Source organism: Leptonychotes weddellii, chromosome X (genome assembly GCF_054177405.1).
Source record: "Leptonychotes weddellii isolate Sample4059 chromosome X, ASM5417740v2, whole genome shotgun sequence".
NCBI lineage: Eukaryota > Metazoa > Chordata > Mammalia > Carnivora > Phocidae > Leptonychotes > Leptonychotes weddellii.
In genome coordinates, this window is record NC_138385.1 from 31,949,657 (window position 1) to 31,976,782 (window position 27,126).

General features: G+C 48.5%; 1 protein-coding gene across 10 annotated transcripts in view; it reads right to left on the minus strand.

Annotated features, from left to right (window-relative positions):
• PAK3 (p21 (RAC1) activated kinase 3) overlaps positions 1–27,126 on the minus strand; it is a 247,621-nt gene that overhangs the window by 95,430 nt on the left and 125,065 nt on the right. For 4 of the 10 annotated variants that reach the window (XM_081808397.1, XM_081808396.1, XM_081808395.1 and 1 more), the window contains exons 1-5: positions 23,352–23,602; positions 22,380–22,445; positions 22,149–22,256; positions 17,030–17,177; positions 6,353–6,505 (exon numbers count right to left, since the gene is read on the minus strand). The exons of 1 other annotated variant lie outside the window; for it this stretch is intronic. In XM_081808397.1, the coding sequence (XP_081664523.1) occupies positions 6,353–6,505 (153 nt within the window). In that variant the 5' untranslated portion in view covers positions 17,030–17,177; positions 22,149–22,256; positions 22,380–22,445; positions 23,352–23,602. Of the gene's footprint in view, positions 1–6,352; positions 6,506–17,029; positions 17,178–22,148; positions 22,257–22,379; positions 22,446–23,351; positions 23,603–27,126 lie in introns of those variants that run through there. 5 more of the 10 variants (XM_081808398.1, XM_081808399.1, XM_081808392.1 and 2 more) reach the window with 4 other exon arrangements.

The window sequence follows — 27,126 nt, forward strand, 5'->3', positions numbered from 1 at the left end:
CTGACCTTATTTGACCAGGTATGTTCTAGGCTGGGGAAAAAGGCGGTACTTGGGATAGAAAAGCCCAACTATACTCCCCTATGTTACACTCGAAATCCCTGACCAAAATTTCACCACCACATGCTTGCCGTGGTCCATAACACAGGCATTTGTGAAGGATCCAGCTTATATGGCACACCTTCCTACTGCCCAGCAAACTGGAATTGTTTTTACTCTAGTCACCTCATCTGGGGATTGTAAGAGGAGCCAGAATACACCTTTCACAGAGATGGAAAAGAAACTGAGGAAACCTTGTCTAGTTCCACACTGAAAATGGGAAGCATGAAGCAAATCATCATTCAGTTTTACCTAGACATTTCGGATTTGGTTTTGCTTGAGTTGTCCTGATATTACTTCAGTTCTTTATTACCCTTTACCAGGCACAACCAACGTTCATCTCCTAAATCATTCCAGAGAATTCTGATTTGGTGACAAAAGAATAGTGCAGGAGGCTCTTGTTATCTTTAACTCACCTTCAAAGCAAGCGCTTCAAAGCATGCTTTCAGAAGACCGATGGAAAAGGGGTATGGGCCAGTAAGGAAGCTCAGCTGTTAATATGTATGTTTCCCAAGTGGGAAGTGTCTCCGATTAGTCCAGAAACGTAGAAGAACGGGGGATTCTATTATGTTATGTTTGTAAACAATGCCAATTTACTAATCCAGGTCCCTCCCCTGAGACAGCTTTCTACAAAGGATACTATTAATGGATTGCTGGTTCAATCTGCCTATGATGTCATTATTTCCAAGATCTTGAAAGAGACTATTTTGTTCGGGGCGGCTGTAGGCTCTATTTCAAGAATTATACAAAAGCGCCATTATTCTCTAGGAACCCAATCAAAAAACTGTTTATCTTTAAAGTTTAACTGTTGTCATTCACTTCTGCAACAGAACAGAAACTGGCAAGTGAGTGGCACACTGGAGCTAGCCCCAGCCCATTCATTCCACTTTTAGAACATGGCCCTTAGCATTGTGGAGAAAGAGCTAACTTTAACGGATAACCAGCAACAGTTTATATCTGCTCACAACTTGATTTACTACTTGGCTACTAGGTTTTTCAGAGAGAATTCAAGTGGCTCCTGCACATGGTGTATAGTATATTTTTGATCCAGCCCTTGGGACTTAATGTGGCTTACCGATGGTCTGTAATTATAATTGAAATTCATCAGCAACAAGAAATAAGCCTCTTGTTTCAGGATAACCAAGGAGCCTGGACACCCCTTTCTTCAGAGTACTAGGAACGATTACTTCTCTCTTCCCCTTCCTCCTTAGCTTTTTTTTCTCTCTTTACTCCACACTCCACCCAATCTCACCCCCAAGTGTGAGGGCAGGCATGTGCACACAGTCACACATACACACACACACACACCACATAGCCTTTCACTGACTTGCATTTTATTTTTTATTTTTTTAAAGATTTTAGTTATTTGAGAGAGAGACAAAGAGAGCATGAAGGGGAGAGCAAGCAGGAGCAGTGGGAAGGGCAAGAGGGAGAGGGAGAAGCAGACTCCCCACTAAGCAGGGAGCCCGATGAGGGGCTCGATCCCAGGACCCCGGGATCATAACCTGAGCCAAAGGCGGACGCTTAATTGACTGAGCTACCCAGGCACCTCTGACTTGTGTTTTAACACAAAGATTTGGTGCAAAGCATTTTAGAGGAAAACTTTAATCAAGCTCTATGGCTAAACTCTCATTCCTCAAAAATGCATTCTCTTAATCAGTGCAGTGAGACACCAGACACTCAGTGAACCCTCAGTAGATTCAAAGAGAAAGCCACCAACTTGCATGTTGCAGGAGTCAAGAGGAAAGACAGATGATCAACTGTAGCTAGTGTGGCCAAAATTCACACTACGGCATCGGTGTTGAATTGGATACAATCAAAAATGCCCGTCGTGCCCATTTGCCACGGGTGTTCTGCCCAGGTGTGTGAAGGGTGAGAATCCAGCAACACTGGCCCTACAATTTTCAAGGCCTCCTATTAAGTCACAAGCAACTGAAAGAAATGTTTCCATCCAATCTGGTGCCATCAGAGACAACCCACATGTCTGTATCATTCTGTCTGCTTTCAAAATCGAGGTAGAACTCCCAAACCACCAGCCACACGAGGCTATCACTACAGATCGGTGAGCACACCAATATTGCTTAACACCCTCTTCATATCAAACTAGAGGATCTAACATAGAAATGAGATGTAACCTAGGGGAAACTTCCAGGGGGAACTTCCTAATGTTTCTGAGATACTACATGAAGAATAGGGTTGCAAGACACCTCAAGCTGATCAGATGGCAGCCAAACTGACAAGAGCACATATGAAAGGAGATGGATTTTAGGGTCTCAAAAATAGAGTAAACAAGTCATGGAACTCTATGCTAAAACATGTAACAACATAGGAGAGTATTTCAAATTTCTAGAACTTGGGAGACCTTGATTAACAAGCGCTAGCTCTACAGACCAAGAAATAATTGAGCTTTTAATGACAGCCTCCAGACTTGGAGATATTATGTAAATACAGATTTAAAGTCAGCCAAAGTGTCTCCCGAGACAATGATATCAGTGCTGGGCTGTTCTTTGTATTTGAGGATGAGGTTGCTGCTTTCGCCTACCAGGAGAACGATGGACACACTGAATTATACTTTGGTGGTGGGGAAAAAGGATCCAAGAGCTACCTGCTGGCTCCTTTCTTGGCTCCCTTGTAAACAAAAGCACCCATTTTCAAGATGGCTCGCTGACCTTCCAGGTATGCTTTGCTAACTAGCCTACGCTAATACGAAACCCACTCATCCTGGACACATCATTGGCAACTGAACCAACCAGCTTATGACTGACAATGCAAGAAGATGTAGGGGACTGCTTTTAATTGCCAGAAAAACCAAGAACAATCACCAAGTCTTTCACAAAGGGGGCAGTGTATTATAATATGGAAGATACTGCTTTGCATTTTGACAGCAACCTGCATCTGAAGATTTCTAGCAGCTTTTCAGAGATTAATTCCCATAGTATGCTAAGATGTCAAAGAGGAGGGAAAGAACATTCGCCTAGTTTGACAGGGAGAATGAGCCAGGTCTGAGTCTCCCAGCAGCTCCGAACCCACACTCCTCGCATTCCCAAGCTAAGTGGACGAGGGAGAGCCCAACCACCAAGGACAGGCAGCCAGATGGGCCTAACTTGGCAGATCTGTCACCTCGTCTCGAAGTGCGCATAGTCCTTATACATGCCATTTCCTCCACTAGATCATAAGCTCCTTGAGGGTAAGGACCCCCCAGTTCTAACTGTATGCTTTCACAGTGCCTCGTTCGGTGCCTTGTTCCTAGCCGGCATTAAATACACACATGAAGTAGTAACCAGAACTCTATACATTCTGTGTATTTATCACAGTGCTGAGTATGTTTTTCATCATGTTGCAAAAGCCCGTATGCCCACTCAAAGCAGGTCTGAGCCAAGAAGCCATGTTTGGAAAAACCGGCAGTAGTCGAACTGCCAAGCCACTGGGCACGGCGTAGAAGTCAGCTACCAGCTGATGATCAACACCTCATTTTTTTTTTTTTTTTTTTTTACTCCACAAATTTGTAACATCCCAAGAGCTTCTACCCTCACTTGAGCTGAACACCACCATGTGAAGAAGGGAGTACCAGCCCCATCTTCACCACGAGGAATTTACAGAGCACCGAGGTTGACTTGCCCAGGGTCACAAAGTGCAAGAAGGGAGATGAGAATCTCAAACGCTCCTCAATTTCCCTTCCAGGACACCCACGCAAAGTGTACCCAAGTAAACCAGCCCCACACACATACCCCTCATATATACACTTTTATCGTCCCCATATACTCACATGACAGTTCTAGCTTTCTCATTTAAACCCGCTGGGGGCCGGTACTTACCGGTTTCACCGGCTGTTCTCATCCAACAGCCCAAGGCTAGGTGATTAGCTGACAGAACTCCAACAGGCTGCTTTGGCCAGCAGAACCAATTCTTAGACGGCCTTGTTTTGGAGCTTGTCTGTTCTGGGGCACTCACCAAGGGAACTCTGCTATCAGAGACAGGGGTGTGCTGTTTCAGAGAAGCCTCACCTGGGAGATACCATTACAGTGGGTAATGAAGGGAAGCCATTCCTAAGATCATTTGATCAGGAGGAACGGAGCTACTTGTTAGGCCTATTTGCAAAAGCAGCCGGACAAGCAAGGGAGGCACTAGCTCTTTCTCCAGCCGCCTGGTTTCAATCTTAGACCCCGCGAGAGATAGCGCGCTACCGACATACACACAGGCACGGTCACACAGAACACATCCGTGTTTGCTCTCAGACACACACGCAAATGAGGTCAGGTCGGCGGTAGTCCTGTTCTCGGCTAACGTCTTTAATGAGTGACTTCCATTGTTTGCGGCAGGAACTTGACATTCATTAAATCCAATAAGCCAGCCTGTTATAGTTGCAAATTTCAAAGACAGGCTGCAAATAAGGAAATCAATAGGCAGACCCCAGCATCCAGACCTCATACACCGCACATATTATGTGGAACCAATAGTCCTTATTTGAATGACTTCTTAAGCTTCTACATGTACGCAGCGCCACACTTTAATATTCATCGTGTATGTTGCCATGAGCTAATGCCAATAAAATGCTAATGAGGGGCTCCTGGGTGGCTCAGTCGTTAAGCATCTGCCTTCGGCTCAGGTCATGATCCTGGGGTCCTGGGACTGAGCCCCGCATTGGGCTCCCTGCTCAGTGGGAAGCCTGCTTCTCCCTCTCCCTCTGCCTGCCTGTCTGCCTACTTGCGACCTCTCTCTCTCTGTCAAATAAATAAATAAAAAAATCTAAAAAAAAAAAAAGAAAATGCTAATGATCACGGGATGTGTATTTATACTTGCAAACTGATGCATTATTACAGGTTTCAGCTTTTACACTTACAACACTGATGCTTCTGAGAAGAGAAAATAGGATGCGTAAAGAACAGAGGTAGACTATTTCTTTAGCATAAAACAAAACAAAACAAAACAACCACCACCCAAGGTGATTACCTTCAAAGATGCCTCTAAGACATGTGTGGGAAAAGGAAAAGGGAAGCAAAGCCTAGCAATAAAACATTTCCTAATTCTCAAAACAGAACGTGGTATCCTCGGAGGCATTCAGATGGGAAAAACTAGATGCAGACGGACAGCCTCAGTGAGCAGGATATGGTAAGCCAACGTCTTGAGTCTCTGGGGTTTTAGCTGCCCTCTGTTACTATGCATGGGTGATAATTACACCCTGCCCTGATCCACTCCAGTGAAAAAGCCACAAATTTCCTCAAATTCAGGCCTCAAAATTCAATTCCCAAATTTGTTAAGGCTTTCTGTACACCAAACAGATGCCTGAATGCTGTTTTCCAACCCATGTGCCGCGGCTCACCATCCTAGGTCCTTGCTCTGTTCTCAGTTACTCTGTCCCCAAATCGGTTTTCTGCAAGAAGGTGGCCGCTGCAGGTTGGAAGAGGGGAGATACATGGGGTCGATGGAGACCTTCGTATCATTTCTAAAGCAGGAATTTAGATCGATTTGCAAAGCTCATATTTCACCCAAATGAATGAACGAACAAACGAATGAATGGCATCTTGTCAGAACTGGAGGTCAAAGAAGGTGAGCTGGCATAAAATGCAGCCACTCTTTTTCAGGCTTCTGCCCTTGACCTAAGTTTCCATGTCCACATTTGAAGAGAGTTGCGTGTGTATCTCAGCATCTTATTTGGGGGCTATGGTTAAAGAAGAGGAAATACTATCTATTTAAAAAAAAAAAAGGCTTCCCTCCAATACTAAAGGAAGAATGCGATATGACAAAACCTACTTTCCATCTATCCCACTTCACAGATGGTCGGAGATTGAGATTCAGTTGGCCAGAGCCTTGGTGGTTGGAATCCCCTGTCTCCTCCCCTGGCCAAAGACAATATTTTGGTCTTCATCAAACTGGCCATGGGTCCACGAAAAGATCATACCCCACTCAGAGAAATCCCTCGAGAATCCGAAAGCCTGATCTGAAGGATGACCTCACAACGGAGCATGCTGGTTTTCCCAACTTACACAAGTTCTTCATTTGCCAGTTGTTGGATCTACCAAGCGGTCTGTTCCCCTTGCCATGGATTACTCCACTGCCTGGGGCAGCTGCTACAGTCCACTTATAGAAGACATGGCTCACCAGGGGTTCATGCGAGAGCAGATCCGCCCTCCAGCACGCAGTCGGCTTTGCTTCCCCAGTGCTCACACACACACAGGACGGGAAGACTGCCCTGGGCGTAAGACTTTCTGCGGCCCTGGGAAGCCCCTGGGTTGAGATCACGGGGCCCGGCCCTCACCTCAAGGGAAGATACGGTGTCCCAGCAGGAGAACTGTAGATAAAGCAGAAGCAGGGTTTGGTGCCAGGAGCTGGAGTCAGCAGGCCTGAGGGGGGACCCATCGGTAGGTTCTAAATTTCTCCTGTGGAGCCTGGACTGTGGCCTGGCAGACATCTGGACCAAAAAACCCAGGTAGGAACAAGGAGAGGAAAGGCGGTGTTCACAATAAATTCTATAACTCTGTATTATAACTCTGCATCAGACAATGTCCATCTCAGAGTGCTCTTTCTGCTTTAAGACTGAGCCTAATACACTGTCTGCACCCACGGTCATGTGAGCCAACCACCAGCTGCTTCGGGCCTTTCGCAGGTTGCCTAGGCATGCCCTATCCTCTTCTGCCCTGCTTAAGAATGAGGGGCTACTGGTTATACGGCTGTATAAGGAGAGGACAAGAAAAGATCTTCCGTCAGCCTAACGTTGCTTTTTCTAGAAAAAGAAACCAACCGCATGGGTTCTTCATGTTGATTTCTGGTTGACTCTTGCTTCAAAGAATCCTGAGACCAAAACAGAAACCTACTACCTTTTAAGGGGTCTGATAGTAACTCTAAGAATATGTCCCTTAAGTAACCCATCTGTGTCTCCATTCATACGTACTCAAACAACAAATAATGATTTAAGCTTCTGTGTCAGGTGCCGTGCTAGGCACTGGAAGTGAGATTATAGGCTTGAGCAGTGGGTTTCATCTCTAGCTGCACATTATATATATATATATATATATATATATATATATAAAATGTTTATTAAATATACAGATAAAAATGCAACTACAAAACAAGTCAGGGTATGTGTATTGCAAAACGAAGGGTGCTAAAAAAAGGAGGGATGCAACAGTTCACAGGAGGGCAAGACTCTCTGACTGCTGTTATCTTACTAGATGAGAAATCAGGGCCAATAATCATACGTCCGTACGTAAGGGAGGTATTGGATATTGTTCCAAAGAACATCATTGCCTTGTCTTTCATCCCCATGCCCCCAACACCCATAGGTCCCCGGTGCTGGGTCAGGTACAGAGGGCATACAAAGAGAGATGAAGAGCAGTCCCTGTCTTCAAAGAGCTCACAGTCTAGTGAGGATGACAGACATAGCAGTAGGAAATACAATGCAATGAGACCCTCGGCATAGGAAGCTTTGGAGGGACACAGCAGGGAGGATAATATGTCCCCAGAGGGGTCAGAGGATACAGCACTTGAGCAGGGTATTGAAGGATGAGGAGGAGTTCACCAGGATGTGAAAAGTGAAAAGCATGAGGTTGGTGCGGGCCATTATTCAATAGTATATTCCAAGCAACAAATACTCCAAGCATGCTAGAGTAGCCTTCTTAGCTTTAGGCCCCTGTTTCTGCTGAACTAAATGAGTCTGGGGCTATGTAAGAAAGAGAACAGATCTCAAACCTCTGGAAAAAGGAACCTGTATGAGACTTTAAAAAAGCCAAGTCACTGGCTCCTAATGAATTATGGAAGAAGAGGTCAGTATGGTCTGATACAAAGCATCTTCTAGAACGGTAACCATGCATGAGCAGAACAGACCTCTTTTGGGGAATGCATTAGGAAGATAATACTTGGAAAAAGAAAATCCTTCCTTTCATAGTTCATTTCAGAACGAAGTTGCATTCTGTTATGCAGTTTTAATTTCAGGGGTTGATTCTTAGCTACTCTTTTATATACCCAAAAGAATTCTCTCCAACAAAAGAAGAATAGCTCATTCCAGTTCTACTTCTGGATCATTCTGTGATCTTGAGGAAATCACTGAATCTTTAGAAATAAATTCATTCATTCAGCATTGACAAAGCACCTATCTGGTATGTGCCCAAGTAGGCAGAGGATGCTTTGGAAGTACAGTACAGGAAGGGTAACTAATACTGTCCAGCGAAGTCAGAGGATACAGCACTTGAGCAGGGTATTGAAGGATGAGTAGGAGTTCACTAGGTTCTAGGGCAAGCCATGAACAAGGTACAGTCTGCCCTTGAAGAGATTTAAAGTGCAATGGGTGTGGGCCATGACAGCTCAGTACAAGGATGGCAACAGGTTGCTACTGAAGGACAGAGTAAGGGACTCTCCACAGCATGAAGGCAGCTTCGCAAAGGAAGTACATTTGAGCTGAATTCGGCAGAACAAGTAACCACACCGTGGCGAGGACATGTCTCAGGCACAAGGAACATTATGTGTTAGGGCCCAGAGAAGATTAGAAATAATTAGAACCACAGAATTTTTACTTGGGTGACAAGGTGGCAGATGTCCAAGGCTGAAGACTCGGGGAATTTTTCCACCACAGGGTGGAATGTTCCAGGTAGCAATGTGGAAATAATTTGGAAGAAACACTACTGAGCGGGTGAGCCAGAGGAGAAAGCAAGCACAGGTACCAGGGAACTAGAAAGACAGTAGGAGGGACATTTCAAGAGGGGCCTCTGTTTTGGGCATTGGCCGAAGACAGCAGGGATGTTAGGCCTGGTGGGATTAACTGGTCTCAGAATCGTGAATGGAAATACAACTCTACCCCAAAAGGACCAAAAGAATGTGGGAGGCCAAATTCTTTTTTTTTTTTTTTTTAAGTCTTTGGGGTTTTTCCAGCTTTCCTGAGGTATAATTGACAAATAAAAATTGTATATGCTTAAGGTGTACCATATGATGGTCTGATATATGTATATGCTGTGAAGCAGTTACCACAATTCAACTTAATTGATGCAGTCATCACCTTACACAGCTACCTTTTTTTTTTTGGTGTGGTGAGAACACGTAAGATCTGCTCTCTCAGCAAATTTCAAGTACAAAATACAGTATGATTAACTATAGTCACTGTGCTATGTATAAGGTCCCTGGTTTAACCTTTAGTTTCTGTTGGGGATTCCAAACAGAACTGTGTCTCAGTTTCTGTTTTGTTTGGGTTTTATCTGTTTTGGGGGGTCTTTTCAAACAAGAGTAAACGACTAGCTTAGAATGGTGGGAGGAAAAATAAACGAAGCTGGTATGTTGATAATAAATATGATTATGTTGGAAGCCCCTCATGTTAGCAGTCATTAAAGCACCAGTAATAACTGTATTCCCATAAGAATAATAAGGACAAACTGTTCTAATGATTTTGGCCAATATGACAGCATTTATGACTTTTAGAGAAAATGCCTTTCAACTTTTATATAGACTCTACTAACAAACATAAAAATTCTACAAAGACTAATAAGTATCCGCAGATGGACCTCGAATGGGTAACTTTAATAAAAGTCAACATACAAAGAAAAGAGAACACACACAGGGACACGTTGTATATCTCGGCAAAAATTAAACTAGGACTATCTGGAGGGAAGCACAACAAATACCTAAGCATCTTGACTCTGAGAGGTAGAGACCACATAGCAAGTCATAAAAAAGCAGGAGGAAACATCAATGCACAGGTGGTGAAAAAAAAATCTCTCCAGCTATCTAGCCCTCTCAACAGAGGCACCGAGATGAGAGACAATAAATACAAATGTAGCAGTGCTCTTACATGTTGATTTGGCATCAAGACAGATGGACACGGGCGCTGTGGATATGAATCTGAAGACCATCAGCACGGGAGGTACACAACGGCCCGGGAAGAGTACAGAGTAAGAGAGAAGAAAAAGAAAAAGCTACATAGAGGTCAAAAATGCTCCACTTCGCGTCCTCCCATCCTTTCCCTAGAGTTTGCTAAGGTTGACGTCATGTCACTTTCATGTCAAGAGAAACGGCCAAGTGGCACCAGAGGTCTGTGGACGTGTTTCAGAGTGTGGGCACTCTGGACATCTGGTGTCACTTGAGCAGCATGAACAAAACCATACAGCATGCCTGGAGAAAGATTTTCCTTTTGGTGGTAAAGAGTACCATGGTGGCAATATATCACTCAGCCTTGTTGCAAAGTGTACTCTTATGAGGTCGTATTTGTTGCACTCCTGCAATGTGTCGGACATTGCACAGGGTACAAAGAAAAATACAATATGGTGGGGCTAGCAGATAAACCGTAGCTAGCGTTCAATTTTCTTCGTCCACAAGAAGAATTATGCTCAGTTCAAACAGCTCTTATTTGCTCAACGTAGCCCCCAAAGGCTTTGCCAAGCCAAGATGCAAATGTTCAGTGTGGCCGGGTCCCACCTCCGCCTAGTACTGCCGCTAATGAACTTCGTGACCTTGGATACATCCCGTGGCCCCTTTGAACCTGCCTCCTCATGTACGACAGGGGACTACCTTGCCAAGAGGTTGTGAGAATCAAAGAATTCACATGTGGGAAATATGTGGAAGCAATTCAAGATATTCTACCCAGAGAAGATGCTTATGATTACGACCCTAGATTTCATGAGCCATAAACAAAATCACCAGCATCGAGATGTCATGTCCCAGGCACTCTGCTGAAAGTTACTCCTGCCCAAGTTCATGCCACTTGCGTAACTACATTAGGTTTTATTATTTCCATTTTACAGACGAAACAGACCTCCAGAGACATCAGGTCACCTAAGGGCATACAGTGGAAGAGTAAGACTACAACCCCATGTCTGTGGGGCTCCAAAGCCCATGCTCTGATGTCTGCTTCCTCAACCACACAACAGTTCCATGGGACATGACGTGTTCTCAGTTACTCACAGCCTTTGCATGAACACAGATGTTCTGAGGGCTTCACAGTGAACTGTGTCTCCACTGTGGCACTTAGGACCAAAGCCTGGAAATGGGCAGACCCTCTACCCACAAAGCAGACACTTCAACATTAGAATCAAGGGCAGAGGGGCATCTGTAGTTAGACACCAGACTTCTGGCTCCCCCAGGATCGGGAGTCTCTCCTGTTCCCCTCTTCCAATGTTCTACACCAGCAAATGAAGATGGCATCACTGGGGACTTCCTGATTTCAAGGAAAAAGTTGTAGGACTAGAGGGGACATGGACATGAACCAGAAACCCTGTTGCAATGGCCAGATAAGCATGTCCCAGAAGGACCCAGGAATGGAGGCACCTCTCCATAGGTTAGTTCTGGTTTTCCCTCATCTCCTTAAGTGGGGATGAGCACTGCCTCCTAGTTTATGGTTAAGCAGAAATATAAGGAAAGTAGGCAACCAGTCATGTGAAAATCAGCTCCTTGGCTGCAAAGAACCCTCTTCTTTCTCTGCTATCTTAGGGTTCTGTCCCTTTGAAGGCGCCTACCTCAGAGGGCTGCGGTAAGGGTAAGAAGATCTATCATTTGTTGAACACTTACTGTGGGCTGGATAGTGTGCTACAGGCTTACATACATTAGCTCATTCCATCCTCATACCAGCTCAGTGAGGTAGAAGCTATCAGCGTCTCTCCCATTTTACAGATGAGGAAACTGAGCCTTAAGAGGGATGAGTAATTGACTCAAACAAGGCTCTGCAGCTAGGAAGCGGCCAAACTGGGATTCAAAGGCTCATCTTCAGACTCCAGAACTGGTGCTCCAAATTCCTCTATCGTAAGGATGAATGGGTTATTAACTGTTTTGAAAAGTATAAAATATCATATAAATGCAGGGGGGCGGGGGTTGATTCACTTAGCACTTCACAAGGCATTCAAGTGAATTCAGGCAGGTGCATTTTTTTTTTTCCTTCCTAAAATTCACCCAGTCCTATAAAATTATATAAATTGCTTTTGGTGACTCTCAGCATATCCACAGAAACGATTGAATGTAAATTTGCCAGGCTGTTTTTCTAAAGCCATCTCTTGGAGGACGTGATGGCTAAATTTTAACTCAGTACAAAATTTCCATTAAGGTCTGCACCTCACTTTCCTTCCTCTACCTTAGGCACTGTTGACAAAGGGCTCCGTTACACCATCTTCTGGAAAGATGGCATATCTCTGGGCTGGGCAAGAGGTCTACGAGGAGGTCTGCTTTGGGAAATGACTGCCCCACATCCTGGCGGCTGTTTCCAACCACCCATGGGCCCTCAAGGCCTTGGGAGCCTGAAGACCACTGGATGATAAAGAGTCCCCCAAATCCCAAGCTTCAAGACTGTTGCCTTGTGCTACTGTTGCATGGTGACGCCATCTTTCCCACTCGAATGAAAGTACCTCAAGGGCAGGGTATGTTTCTTTCCTCCATCTGAATCTCCTTCTGGGTCTAGCACTCGACAGGGCCCACAGAAGATCCTCGGTCTACGCTGGTAATGCCATTGGAATTCTAGGATTGAGGAAGGCAGGCACTGGATCTGTCCTGACACACTGCTGTCCACCCACCTCCTTCAGTTTCTGACTGGAGTTTCACAAGTAGCTGCTCTGGGCCTGGCATCACGCTAGACCCTGGGAATCTAAAATAAGTTAGACGATGTGGTCTCTGCTTTCCAAGAAGGTCTCAATCTAATTGCAGGTGTAGAAGGTAGTGTGTGGTATTTCAGAGTACAGGCTTTTCCCCATGGTGCCAGAGTCCATTATCAAATGGCAGCTTGGGCCTAGTTTGCACTTATCTTTCCTCCAGAGAGGCTCCAGCAGGGGAAGCCATAGATTAAGGAGGCTCCTACAAGGTGATCTCATGTTTCTAAATCTCTCGTCGGGAACTGGTGTGGCACAGGACTCTGGCACCAGGCCCCTGATCTACTGGTTGGTTCACTCCTGGGATTTGCACTTATTTTTACCCTCTTGCAGGGAAATCTACAGTCTGTCTGGAGTGCAAGGAAGTTTCTTCAGCTTGCCTTTATCCACGCCTACTGAGAAATTTCCTCTGTTAATTTGTCAGTAGCAGCTGTTGAAATTCCAGTGGCGTCTATGTATGCACATGCACACTCACGACAGAAACTTGAATACCATGTTCCAGGGCTAACAGGGTAAAAGTAGACCTGGCTAGACTAGAGGTGCCTACCGGAAACAGCAGGGAATTCCAGATCAGAAACATACAATCAGAGACCCAGACTTTTGCCTAGGGAACCACTGTGAGTGCATAAAGAAACACATGCTTTAGCCTGCCCTCCCCTTGGGAGAGAAAGGAGGTGGCAAGTTAAGCCGTAAACTTCCAGAAAACAAACCATCTAAACCCCAACCCCTTTTGGATAGACCAGCCAAGGTTCTCTTAGAGATGACTTCCATAAAAGAAAATTATGGCAAAAGGACATAAGATTTGATCTGTGGGTTTGAGCTTTTCCTTTTTAATGCTAGACATAAATTCCACTCCTTTTGGCTCTGGAAAGATCTAGTCCCACTGGTGCCTTGGCTGAGACCAACACTCTTCTTTAGGCCACAGCCTGCTGAAAAACCTTCCAGCAGGGGTGAGGAGAGCACTAGTGGCAAGTAGGGGCAAAACAAGTGACAACTGTACTCCCCGCAGTGGGGTGTGTGATGGTGTGTGTGTCAGTGAAAAAGTGTGTGGATGTGGCAATATCCGCGGGGGACCATGTGTAAGCTTGGGGATGCGGGGTGTGTGCCTGAGCGTGGGGTCACTATAAGCCATGTATGAGTCGCAGATGTGGGGGAGTGGGACCACCTCAGTGAGGGGGTGTAGGTCCGTGTCCATGTGAGGATGTGTCAGCGTCGATGCGTCCATGTGAGAGTCCAGGGAAGAGTCCATGGCCGTTCAGGCGAGCAGGTCAAGCTAGAGGCGATGTATCTTATGCCTCAGTGACTGTGTGGGCACGTGGGCCAGTGTGAGCAAGTGTACCCCCCTCAGGGGGGACGTTGCAGGGGGAATGAGAGTCTGAGTGAGTGTGAGCCTACATGGCCGTCTGTGGCGTCACCAGTGGCCTGTGTGTGAGTGCATGAACTCATTTATGGGCATCGAGGGCGACAGTGTGGACTGTGTGGCGTGGTGTGGCGTGTGCCAGGAGTATGAGAGCACAAGAGTGAGAATGGGCAAGAACGGGAGCGTGTGGGGAGTGTGCCAGTGTGAACGCGTGTGATGCAGAAACGGTAGTGGGAGAGGGAGAGGGCGTACATGTGAATGTACATGAGTGTGAGAGAGTGTGCCCCCGGGGATATGTGGGAGCGCAGGGTTCGGAGCGCGTGGCTGTGAGCGTGAGAGGATGGAAACCCGTAAGAATGTGCAAACGTCAGTATGTAGGCACGGGTGTGCCCTAAGTGTGACTGCATGTTGATGTGAATTAGCGTGAGTACTGAATGCGAGCGAGCAGATGGGTGTTGGTGTGTGTCAGTGCGAGTGCGTCTGTGTGACTCTGAGTGTGAGCGCAGGGCGATGTGTGTCCGTAAAAGTGGCCGAGGTTATGAAAAGGCGTGTGTGTGACTATCTCTGAGGGCACATGCTCGTGAGTTTGGTGAACAGTGCAATCAGGTCTCAGCATGAAGGTGAGCAAATGAGCGTGAATGGGCGTCAAAGTGAGCGTGTCTCCATGTGTAAGTGTGATTTCGTGTGAACGCGATAGAGGTGGGGAGGCTGTGTCCGTGCTGAGCAGGAGTCCCAGAGCACGCGATACTGAGGGTAAAACAGTAAAGTGGTGTAACAGCGGAAACGGTGACACTGTGGTTATGGTGGGAATGTGTATGCATGTGCGTGTGTCCCTGCGAGGAGTTATGAACTGTGTCAGGGTCTTACTACGAGGAGGAGACCATGACGGTGCAAATGTGTTAGAGCATCTAAAACTGAGGTATGTATGGCCGTATGAGAAGTGGACAAGGGAAAGTGGGCGTCGGGTCTGCGTGTAGACTGCGTGAGCATGGAGGAATTTGTGGGTTAAATGTGATTCTATCATCGGCGTGGATATGGGTGAGAAGGTGTGACCGTGAGTGTGTGAGAAGGTGAGAAAACGCAAAGGTGTGAGTGGGTGAGAACGTGAGGCTGGGGTGTATGGCAAGTGTGGGGCGTGTGTCACTCCAAAAACGTGAACATAAAAATGTACGTGGCAGTGTGTGGCCGTATGAGCGTGGGCCTGCGTGCAGCATGTTTGTAAATACGCGGGTGAGGGTGAGGGGGTGGGAGTGACCGTTACCACGAATGTGGCCGGTGGGAAAAGTGTGAGCCAAGGAGGCAGAAGGATTGTGTGAAGGTCCAAGAGTACACGAGTGTGCTCATGAGAGTGTGTGTACGTGTGTGTGAGCACTGAAGCATTTGGGATGCTGAGAAACTCTCCAGGAAGTGTCTTTCCTCCCAAAGCCATTGCGCGTGTCCAGTTACAGCACGTTACTTAGCCCCTCTCAACCCCGGTCTCCTCGTGGGCAAAACCATGATTCTAGAACCTACCTTGAGCTAGTCTCACTTTTATAATCAGAAACAAAAACAGTAATTATTAGGAAAAAAAAAAAAAAACCTACCTTGCAGAGTTACTGTGGGATCAAACAGTCTCCTGCAAGTAAAATGCCCAGCCCAGCGCTGGCAACAGCAGACGATAAATACAGGTTATTATTGGAGCTGCCACAGAACACCCAGGAGAGACCCCGGGGCTCGCTTCTGACTTGAGCGAGTTCTAGTTACCTTCTGTCGCTCGAGGTCTGTACAGGATCCCCTACCACAGCATCTCTAGGAAGCTGAATACATCAGTATCGGCAGGGCTGTAATTTCATACCCTCAACATCCCGGCCGAAACTCTGGAGCTTCCCCTTCACGAGGAGGCACCCCACAAACACCTGCCGCTGAGCTGCGCTTTTCCTTTGTCCTGTCGGGCCGGGAACTGCACTGCGTATTCCTTGTTTGTTCTCCCTTTGTTTTTCTTGTTGGGGTTTTTTGGGGGTTTTCTGCTTTTTTTAAGTTTGGTTGGTCACTCGCTTTTGACTTGGGCACTATGAGAGATGCCCGGGTAACTGACAAATAGACAGAAGCGCAGACAAAGAGGAAGAGGCACGTAAGATACAAACAGGTAGCTGGACGGCGGCATATGGCAACAGAAGGCCAGAGGGGGCAGCTGACAGCAGAAGCCCTATCAGCTGCCCGAGGAGGGAAAGAGGTCGATGATCAGAGGCAGGCCAGGGAACCTGAAAGAAATGGAGAGGAAGAGAGGGCCCCAAATCGAAACGCTGCCGGGGAACTGTCGGGCACTTGGGAGAGAGACGAGAGACCTGTGAAATCGAGTCCCTACCCCTAGTTTATGGTCTACTTTACCTGCCAAGGTGAATACTCCAGAAACCGTGCAAGAACGATGGACGGCAGTTGAGAAATAAGGGCTATGCGATATTCTATGGGCTCAAGTGTTGTTAGAGAGCTGGGGGGAGAAGTGCTCCCTGCTTGGTTGGGAAGGCAGAGAGAAGGTTCTGGAAGGTTTCAGCCCATCAGGCCCGGAAGCAGGGATAGATGGGGTTGGGGTACACCTTGAATAGGAAGGTCAAATGAAAGGTGTGGAGCAGGAGAAATTTCAGGAACTGACTGGTCAGTCAGTGGCATGTGGCTGAAATGCCACGTTGACATCCGGAAAGCAGGAGGAGAGGAAATGCCAGCTGGAAGGGAAGTGTGTCGGTGGTTACACGGAAGCTCTTAGACGGAGCCTGACAACTGCAAAGGACTTGGCCATGACCATTCAGTTGTTTCTCCTACTCACCCCATGATGTAGGTCACGGCTATCATTCCCATATTAGAAACGGGGAGAACTGAGAAACTAAGGGCAGCTATACGGGCCATAGTGCCCCAGAAAGGAGGGGCTGTGCACCCAGTCCTGGCTCGTGAGGCCCAGGCAAGGTCTTTAATACTGGCAGCTCTGGTGGAAAGATGGCCTTTACCTGGATTTGGACATCCCTGACTCCCTGCCCTGGAGTCCATTACTCACCTCTTATTGCCACGGCAGCAGGACCTCAGCACAGGTGGGCGCTGCCCATGAGAAGGGGCCGGGCTGCCTTCAGCTCCCACGGACTCAGGGCTGGGCACGTCAGCTGCCACAAGACGCAAGGACTCCGCTGCACTTTCTTGGGGGCAACCTGCCAAGAGAAGCATCGTGGGGGTGCAGGAACCTCTTGCCCCACCTGCTACTATTCCCTCAGCCAACCCGCCCAAACCTCACACACATGCTACAGTGGATTTCAGAAAGCCCCTCGAGAAGGCAGAGAATCAGAGAGGGGAGAAGCATAAAAAGGGCTTTGCGAGGTCGGAGTCCAGCAAGGGCACGAACCGGGGGTTTCAGGTTGAGAACTGTCACCTCGCCACTCACTCTGGCTCTGCCTGCTAGCTCGCAGAGAAGACCTGCCCTAGCACCCTGCACAAGTGTCAGGAGGACTAGATCAAACAGGACAGATGGGAAATAGCCGCATATTCACAGGACGTGGTCCAGCCCAGCGTCCGACAGAAAACCGAGAGATCGTGGCAAATGCACATTGGCTCTGGGGACACCTGAACTTCCCAAAGATCTAGCAATGCTGTTTCACTTCCACGCCCCCACCTCCACCTCCTTCCCTTTGCAGCAACCTCCTCCACTGAGTGGCGGTGGGAAGCACTCGGGGGGGGGGGGTCCCTAATTTGCTATCATTACACAGCTGCTGAGGGCCTCAGCCTCTGATCCTAACTGGAACTTCCTTCTGCCTCCCCTCCTCCCCAACCCAATCTCCACTACGGGGAGGTCTTCCACAGTTTTTCTCAGATTTCTTAGGGTGAGTATATCCTGGGGTTTTTCTGGGTGATGGTTTACCCTATCTTCCCCACAGAGGTTTCCATGTCCAACTGTGGAGGCAAGGTCTTTAACCCCTCTTTTCCTGCCTTCCCCCACAATCGCTCGAGCCTCTCAAGGAGGAGACGGATCTTCCCTCTGCAATCCTCCCTACCCTGCCCCCGCCTTCCCTCCACGTGTCTGTCCTCCAAGAAAAGCAGCACCTCTATGTGAAATCCCAGCAAAGCCGGTCCCAGGCTAGCACACGTTCTACCAGCGGGTATCAGAATGTACCAGGTCCTAATCCAAAGACACAGAGGGAGGGATAGCTAAAGGTGGAGAGAGAAAAAGTGAAGACTCAGGGAGCCAAGAAAAGCCCCAGGATTCCCCACTTCCCCTTGGTGAATGAGAAGACCAAGCCATACCCCAGATCCACCACTTGCTCCTGGCGAGACTCCAGAGCTCGGCCGCCTGTGTCCCCCAGGGGGCCGTGGCATTCCCTGAGTGCTTCCCACTCACATACTCCCAGCAGCCTTTCCAGATCCCACCCACTGGGCCACTAAGTGGTGTGCCCACCCCCTCCCTGGCTTCGTGAGCTCATCCTGCAAGGGGGCGGGGTGGGGAGTAGGTGAGTAATGGCTGCCAAAGCTCCAGAGAGGGGCAGGACTGGAAGGGGGCTCAAGAAGGTTGGCCACAAAAAGTCCCCTGAGCCCGGGAAATGGCAGCAAGCGCCCATGGGGGTGGGGAACAGTGCTGGAAGGCCAGGTGGGGGTGGGGGGCAGTGGAGGCACCAGCCTGGACCAACCAAGCACCTCCAGGTTCCTGTGCAAGACCGAGAGCTTTCCGTAGGCCTGCCTCCACCTCGCCTCAGCCTCCAATGAACTGCACGGCTCTCTGCTTCCAATATACCAGTTGCACGGCCGGAGCCAGTGTGCGGAGCCCGGCAGGACGCAGCGCTCCCCCTGGTGGCTACACTCCTCTCGCCTGTCCTGTTGGGGGGCGGGGGGGGGAGTGTTTTGTTGGGAGTGTGAAGATGAGTCCTGCATGTGAGTACGCACTGTGGGGGGCGGTGAGTGTATCTGTGCTGCTTCCTGTGCCCCCACGGTATCTGGGTGCCTGTACCCAGTCATGTGCGTGCCGTCCCCATCTATGCTGTTTTGTGGGTGTCACGCCTGTATCCCGTCATGCGGGGGTGTGCAGTCATGTTTATAGTATGTGTATGGATACAGTGTCTGCACTGTATTGTGTATTGTGCTATGCGTCGCACTGCGTGGCCTGTGCCTTGTCTGTACGTGGCACGGATCTAATCCCTATTCTGTATCACGTGGCTCTGCCATATTATGTGTAGCTTGTCGTGTGTTTATACTGCCCTGTGTCTGCACCTGGGGCTTAGCCCCCTCCTGGAGGCTGGGGGTAGGGATCAGTGTACCCATTTTGTGCCTACCAGCACCCCAGCTCTGCTGCATTCCGGCTAAGCACTAGGGAGATGGTGTCCTTGCTCAACCCCCAGTCCCATCCATATAGAACGGCCTGCAGGGAGCTGCAGCTGCCTCAGTTTCTCCTTCAGGCCAAATGGAAGGACTGTTAACTCAAGAAGGGAGTTAACAGCTGCACAAGGGATTAGCACTGGCAAAGGGAGCTGGGCCATGGGACGCAGGAGGAGCTCTGCCAAAGGTGTCCCTGCTGTGGTCACTAGAGGGCGCGACTGTGCCGGCAGTTAGGGGTAGTGTGTCTTGAGGGTGCGAAATTCCAAAAAGTCCACCTGGCTCAGAGAGAGATGAGGGAGAAGGAAGGAAAAGGATACACACGCTAAGCAGGCCTTCCTTCACCCTCATCCCAGGCCCTTCAGTTTTGAGGCTGGGTTAGGGAGTTAGTGCCACGAGTGCCCATCTGCCCCCCACCCCACTGTATAAGATCTGTATCAAATCCCCACGGAGCTTCTCAGGGGCTTGGTTTTAGGGTCCCTAGCAGATTCTCCACTTGGGCTTCTATTCTCCCTCTCGTTTCCCATTCACATGAAATAAAAATTAAACCACGCTGCTCAAACAGATGAAATGTGTGCAGGGATTGGGGGTTTGTTTTATAATGTTTCCCCACCAAATCACAGGGCATACCAAAAAGTGTGATTTAAAAGGGTAAATTTTTTGGGGGGGGATGTTGTCCTATGGTGGACCTGCCTTCATGACCAAGAACAAATGGACCCACTTCCTAAAATCTCCTGACCATTTCAGAAACCACCTCGTCCAACCCCATCATTCAAAGACAGGGAAACTAAGGCTCCGCGGAGAGGGGCAGAAGCAGAGAGCAACACCAGACTCCTGACTCCCAAGGTTTGTTCCACCCCAGCTCCATGTCTTCTAGTCTCGAAAAAACCTTCCTTCTCCAAATCCAGCACCTTCCCAGCTCAGGGCAAAACCCTGTTCTCCCTCTCTGCTGTGTGGGCTCCAGGATGGTCCTGTTCTGTCTCAATGATCAGCCGCCCAGGCTCTGCTGTGATTGCACCTTGGGAACGATCTCCATTCCCCACCAGTAAACTGTTCCTCTCTTTCCAGTCTTCAAGGTCCCCCTCCCCCATTTTGCTTCCCGCCCGCAGCCCCAGCCGGATAGCTACGCCATTTTGCCCCTCATCACGTCTCCCGGGTGCAGCATAGATTGCCCCAACCTGCAGATAATTGACCGAATGTGCAAATCAGACATGGATCCATTGTACTGATTAACATTTCCAATTAAACTCTGGGGTAGACTGCGTGTATTAGTGACTGGACTAATCACTGCGCCGTATGTAAATGCAAATGCCTTCCAAAGTCCTGGGGCGCGGGAGGAAGCAACACATTTGGGGAGGGAATGGAAACAGACTGCCAGGCCCCAGGGGTTCCTTTGGTTCTCTGGTATCCCTAAATCAGATTTGAAACATAAGGCTGTTACTTGATCTCAAGGCTCCCACTTCACACCAGAAATGGACGACTCCGGCCCTGCCACCGCTGCGTGCCCTTTCCTGCCCCCTGCTGGATAAGCAGCAGAGCGCCGAGTTGGCAGGGGAGTCCACCCGGGGCCCTGCAGAGGGAACCGCCTAGCCTCTGGCAGGTGGAGAGCCTGGGGGACAACAGGGCAGCCCACAAGCCTCAACAGCTGCACTTACGTTCTAGGGCAGGGGTTTTCACCATCCCTCACCTGCACAGGGTCCCATGGGCCCGCGGGAAGGAGGGCATTTTTGGAGCACAGCCAAATACCCCCATGCCTGCAGCAGGGATCCCAGACCTGGCCCTGGCCCTCCCCGTGTAAAAATAGTCAACCTACCTGTCTTGGGCGGATTCGAAGCTCCCCTAATCGCCTTTGGGACCCTGCCCCCCTTCTTCCTTCTCCTTACCCAGGAGGAAAGAGCCACTGCGGAGTCGGCTATTCACAGAGTTTCTTCTCCTTCCTATGACCAAAGCTACTAGCTCCTGAAGGCAGGTTACACGGATGGAAATGCTATCGAGTCCCTAAATATCAAGAAATTATCCCCCTAAGTCTGGGCTGAACCACATGTGCCTCGACCACCACCATTTCCCCATCTCACCAGGTAAAACGGGGCCTTTGAGCTCCTGGTTAAGACCATAGCTTTCTTCTTCTCTCTATGGCTTTGTTCCTACCTGCTCCATCTGAGCTTACCTGCGTCTAGATTTCTAGCCCTGATTTCTTTTTGCCTTGGCCACCCTCTTTGACCTCACAGTAGCTTCGTCTCTGACCTCACAATAGCAGAGTCTCTGATGGGGACAGCACCTCCCATTCCCCCCGCCCCCAGTTATTCCTCATTTTTCTCACTTGTCACGTCTGCTGCCCTCTCCCCAAAGACCTCAGCACGTTCGTTTGCTTTGTAAGCCAATTCTGCCTCTAAGCAATCTGCAACCTGTGGTAATGGTCAGCTAGTCGGAACGCCTTTGGGGTGTTGTGGCCCCTTGCCTGCATCCACATCACAAGTGAACCTCCCGTTTTCTGTTCAGTCTCTCCTACAAGGCCCACGTGCCTGCCTGGAGGCTTGGAGGGTCCACTCCTTGACATCTCAAGGTCCCTCTGGCCTCAAGATTCTCAGCTGTTGGCTTTTACCCAGCATTCACGCCAGTCTCTTCCCATTTTGCCTCTTTCATAGAGTAGGGAGGTATGACATTTGTACCCAGAAGCGGAGGCTTATGTGGCTCTCCCTCTTAGTCAACCATTACCAGATTAAGCCCCTTTACCCAAAGGTGCCCCTGGTTAGGGGCCTCAAGCACCAAATCACAGACCTGCCCAATTATAATTTTGCAAATGGCCCAGTGAAAACCGCACTGACCTTTATACCTCGGTCATCCCAGAACGGGGCCAGTGTTGTCACCAACAGGAATGGACCTCCTTCTGTTCCAACACCTCAGACAGCCATACATTTGGCCTGGATTTGAGTCTGCAAAACCATGGGGGGAGCAAAACTAACATGGCTAAAGGCTTCCCTGCTGAAAGCCATTTAAAAAAAAAAAAATAGCACTGCAACCACCCCCTTCATGCTTCCCCAAGCCAAGCCACTCACCCTTCTGTCCTTTGCTTCTACAGACCACAGCCTAGAACCCTCAAGTCCAGAGTCTGCCACTGGATTCTGGAAGGTGGGACCAAAAAATCAAGTGGGGCCTCTGGCTCCCTCCCTGCGGGCACCGCCCTCCCACCCCGTCCCTGAACCACCACCTAGGGAAGGAAAGCCTGTGAGAGCAAGAATCTAAAATGTTCAATCCGCCCCAAAGTGTGTCAGTCCTCTCTCCAGAGCCAGTTCACAAACTGAGGGCAAGGCCCCCTGCGTGCTGAGGACAGGGGAGGGGGGCCATGGACTTAACGACCCCTAATGACCCTTGCCCCCCTCCAGACAAAGACAAAGGCCAAATGAGGGACCCCAGGCTTTTTAGGGATAGTACTGCATCATTCCAGTCTCCACGTGACAAGAAATGAGTCGTCCTGTCATTACCCTCCCCCGACCAAAAAAGGGGAGGAGGGTAAAGAAAAATAAAAGAAAGGGTGCCCCGTAGAAGAAAATCGTCACTTTTTATGTTTGCTCAGGTTGGGCTTTTCCCCCTCCCCCGGACTTGTCCCGGCCGCGGCCACACCTCCTCCCCTTGGTGGGGTTTTTTTTTGGGGGGGGGGGGGCTGCCGTCGCTTCTGTGGCTGGGGGAGGGGGCGGGAAGATGGTGTAAGACTAACGGGCTGACGTTGCTTTGGGGGCGGCTTTGGCCTCCAGCGGCCCAGGCCCGAGTCGGCGAGTCTAGGGCTTGCCCCGGCGCCGGGGTCCAGGCCCTCCGAGAGTGGCCCTGACACACCCACTCGTCCGCGTCTGCCCAGCGCGATCGGGCGAACTGCGCGCCGGGTCTGGCGGCTCCGGGGGCGCCACGGAGGGGACCCGAAGCTGGGGCGCCGCGAGAGCAGGAGGGGGATCCCCCCGGGAAGGCAGAAAATCCGCCCAGCAGCGCCACACCCTCCCCCGAGCGAGCCGGGCGCCGTGAGTCGCGGGATTTACCTGCCACTGGTCCAGCCACCCTGTCCAGACCTTTCCTCTCTACCTCCGAGCGCTCGGGCTGGCGGGGCTGGGGGGCGGGGGCCGCAGCCGCAGCCGCAGCCCCGGGCCCGGCCCGCTCCCCCCGGCTCTCCTCCCGGCCCCGCACACCTGCTCCGGGCCGGGGAAAGCTGCAGCCCCCCGCGCGAGCCCCCAGACGGTGCGCAGCCGACAGCTGCCCGCCCGCGGCAGAGCCCGGCTCGGCAACCGCTCCCTAGCTCTTGTCTGCTATGACGTCACCCGGGCTCTGCGCCGCACGCGGGCCAATCAGAGGGTGAGCAGAAAACTAAAATCGCCCTGAGTGGGCTGCTGGGGACCAATCTTTTGTTTCCAGGCAGGAAGCGCCTGGGAGGGGGGAAAAAAAAACTGAAGGGGAGGGAACAGAGAGAGGGAAAGGAAAAGGAGATGGAAACTTCTACACTGTCGGGGTTGTCTAGACAGAGGTGGGGCCGTCAAGAGAGAGGCGCACCTGACAGTAGGAAGGGGCGGGGGCATTTCATGGATCTTCCTTAACCGCCCCCTACCCCCCCCGCCCCGGGAAGACTGGAATTTCGGATAAATTTCCAGGGGAGGGAATCCGTCCAGCTACACGGGCACTCTTTACTGGGGAAAATGGTTTGGATTTGGGACACCACCTGTCAGGCCAACAGGTTACGCTGATGGAGTCTCTGGACTACACAGTAGACTCTGGCAGATATGACAGTGGCATTCAGAGATGACAATCTAGATAGGGAAACTCTCTTTCTGCCCGTGAAACACACACTTCAAAACACGGAGCGTTATACTAAATAAATAAATAAACAAACAAACTACTTCAAGTAGTTTAGATATATAGATATATTTAATTTCATTAAAATGTGGCTCTCCCTAGAACCTTCCCTGGCCTCTCGTCTCTAAGAAAAAGTTCAAATTTTTGACCGTGTGCAAAGCTTAAAATGTAACTCCGAAAGCTACTCCAAAATCCATACCCCCCAGGATTTGGCTAGATTATATAAATTATGGTAAATCCCAGCAAGGAGACAGTAAGCTGTCATCAAAAATGACAAAGAATGCAAAATACTAAGGACCTTTGAATTATAGTGATGTAAAATACACCCACAGAAATGATCAGAAGAGAACATAAAAGTACCACAGTCAGGTAAAAGTTTATGGATGATTTTCCCTCTCCACTTTCAAACTTATTTTTATGAAGACAAATATATCCGGCCATACTTCAATGATCAAAATGGGTTATGACCCTCCACAGTACACTTTTCTCCAATTTTCTCGACACCCCATAACGTCCAGCCATCATCTCTCCATAATGCTAGCAAAACAAGTTTCAAGACAGAGAGTGAATTAATAGATATTTGCCAAGTTCCTTTTAGGAAAAGTCACACACCAGGCCTCTAGATTCACAGAGACAACATCCGGGGAAGGTGAGAGAATGGGATACCTCTTTGGACTAATTCATTTAAAATTACGATCATGCTGGAAGTTGAAAAAAGAATAACGAAGACCCTTCTAATCTACGATAAGGCAGGAAAGAGGGAGGCAAAGACTAGGTAAACTACATACTCCAGATTTTTTAAAGGATCACTTTGCATTTTACTTTTTATTTTCCTTAATTAAAAATATATTTATGCCTACATGACTATTACATGAACACTGTAGGAAGTCGCAGAGGTGGAATTTGTATCTAGATCTGAGTCCAAGGCCCATGCTTTTTCTAATATGATACATGGTATTATTGGTTTTGTTAAAATATGTATTTGCTTGGGAAAAAAAGAGTATACTAGATTGGTGTTTTTTAAAAAAAATCAGGCATTTTTAAACAGCTTTTTGTGTGTGTGCTTGGTGGTTGTCTTCCTAATGTAAAAACACCCCTCACCCTCCTCCTCAAATCCCTGATTAATAGGTTGAAATCACGAGGGTTCTGCTTTCAATGATTTTACAGATATCTTTTTAATTAACTTTGGGGTTAAAGGAAGTAGCCCATCACATTGATTTTTTGTTTTTACATCATGGTAAAAGTAATCTAAAAATCACTGATCTAAATGAATGAACATTTACTTAATGTTATATCTCTGATTTGTAAAATGCACTTATTTGGGTTATTTTAAAGAATAAGAACGTTCTTATTTTTTAAGAACTAGATAAAACTGGATTTTTTTTTTTCTGGCTAATGATTTAACTTGTTCTTCTGGGCTATTGATTTAAATTGTAATTAAAAGGTATTTGATTTCACTCTAATCCTCCCATATACCTCAGCTATAACTCAGAGCTATTTATGCAGTCACCGAACACGGTTATTTAAGCATTTCATGTGTGTATTTCTTCTCTCACTGGTGATTATAGAAGTAGCACGGGGCCAAAATCCTATTAGGTGCCTGACAAATCAAAGCATAGGGTTGTCATAGAAAGAGGACTGGACTTAGGAGCCAGGCCCAGCACAGAAGACTTCAGTGTTCCCATGAAAGGGCAATAACCTATATTCTTCCTTTTTTTAAAGAATTATTTATTTATTTGGGGGGGGGGATGTGCGTGCCCTCGTGAGTGGGGGAAGGGACAGAGGGAGAGAATCTTCAAGCGGACTCCCCGCTGAGCACAGAGCTGGGGGCTTGATCTCAGGATCCATGAGATCATGAACCATGAGATCGAGACCTGAACCAAAACCCAGAGTCAGATGCTTAACCACCTGAGCCCCCCAGGCGCCCCAATTCTTCTTGATACCATAAAGCAGCCTTTACTACCAACGTGGTTTGTTCTCCAAGAATATAGGACGACGGCATGGGAACTTTCAGGGAAGCTGAGAATATCTTAAAGATTTCATCTGTGTAATTTTTTCCACTCAACTCCCACTTCCCCTGTTTCCTTCTCCAAGCTCATTGATTTAAGGATATAATAACCACACTACTGGAATAACCAGTTGGCATGTGTATCCTGCTTCTCGGGTTACAAACCACTTTCATACCTCCCCGTTTGATCCTCACAACAATCACAACAGTGTATTGTGGCAAGTAAAAACTGCATTCGATAGATGAGCAAATGGACACCCAGGGATTTAAAGTAGCCTGTCCAATGCCTCAGAGAGATCCTAGAAGCCAGCTCTCCTACTCTCAGTTGTGTTGTTCTTTCTTGTTTTGTGTTTGTTGTATTGCTCCTTTGGCTCTCACCAACCCTACCAGCCCCTAGTTACCCGAGAATCGACAGGCTCTGGGATGTGGCTTAGAGCAACAGAAGTAAACTACAACTATCTTCAAAGCCTTCCAGTCAAATCCCAGAGAAAAAAAGCATTGCTCACTCTCATGTACCACGGATGGGAGTGTAAGATGGCAGAGCCTTTTTGGAGGGCAAGCTGGCAATACCTAGGAAATTTGACCAAGCAATTTCAACTCAAGGAATTTGATTATGGATACACTCATAAAAACACGCCGACGTATGTTCGAGTGTGTTTGCTGTTGAATCTTATATAAGAAAGAAACACTTATCATATAAAGGCCAACCTAAATGTCCCTCGATAAGGGAACTGGTAAATAAGATACGGTAGACGCAGGTTTTAGAATATTAGACACCAGGGGTGCCTGGGTGGCTCAGTCAGCTAAGCATCCGCCTTTGGCTCAGGTCATGATCTCAGGGTCCTGCGATCGGGCCCCGCATCGGGCTCCAGGCTCAGCAGGGAGTCTGTTTCTCCCTCTCCCTCTGTGCTCTCTCCCTCTCTCTCAAATAAATAAATAAAATCTTTAAAAAAGAAATTAGA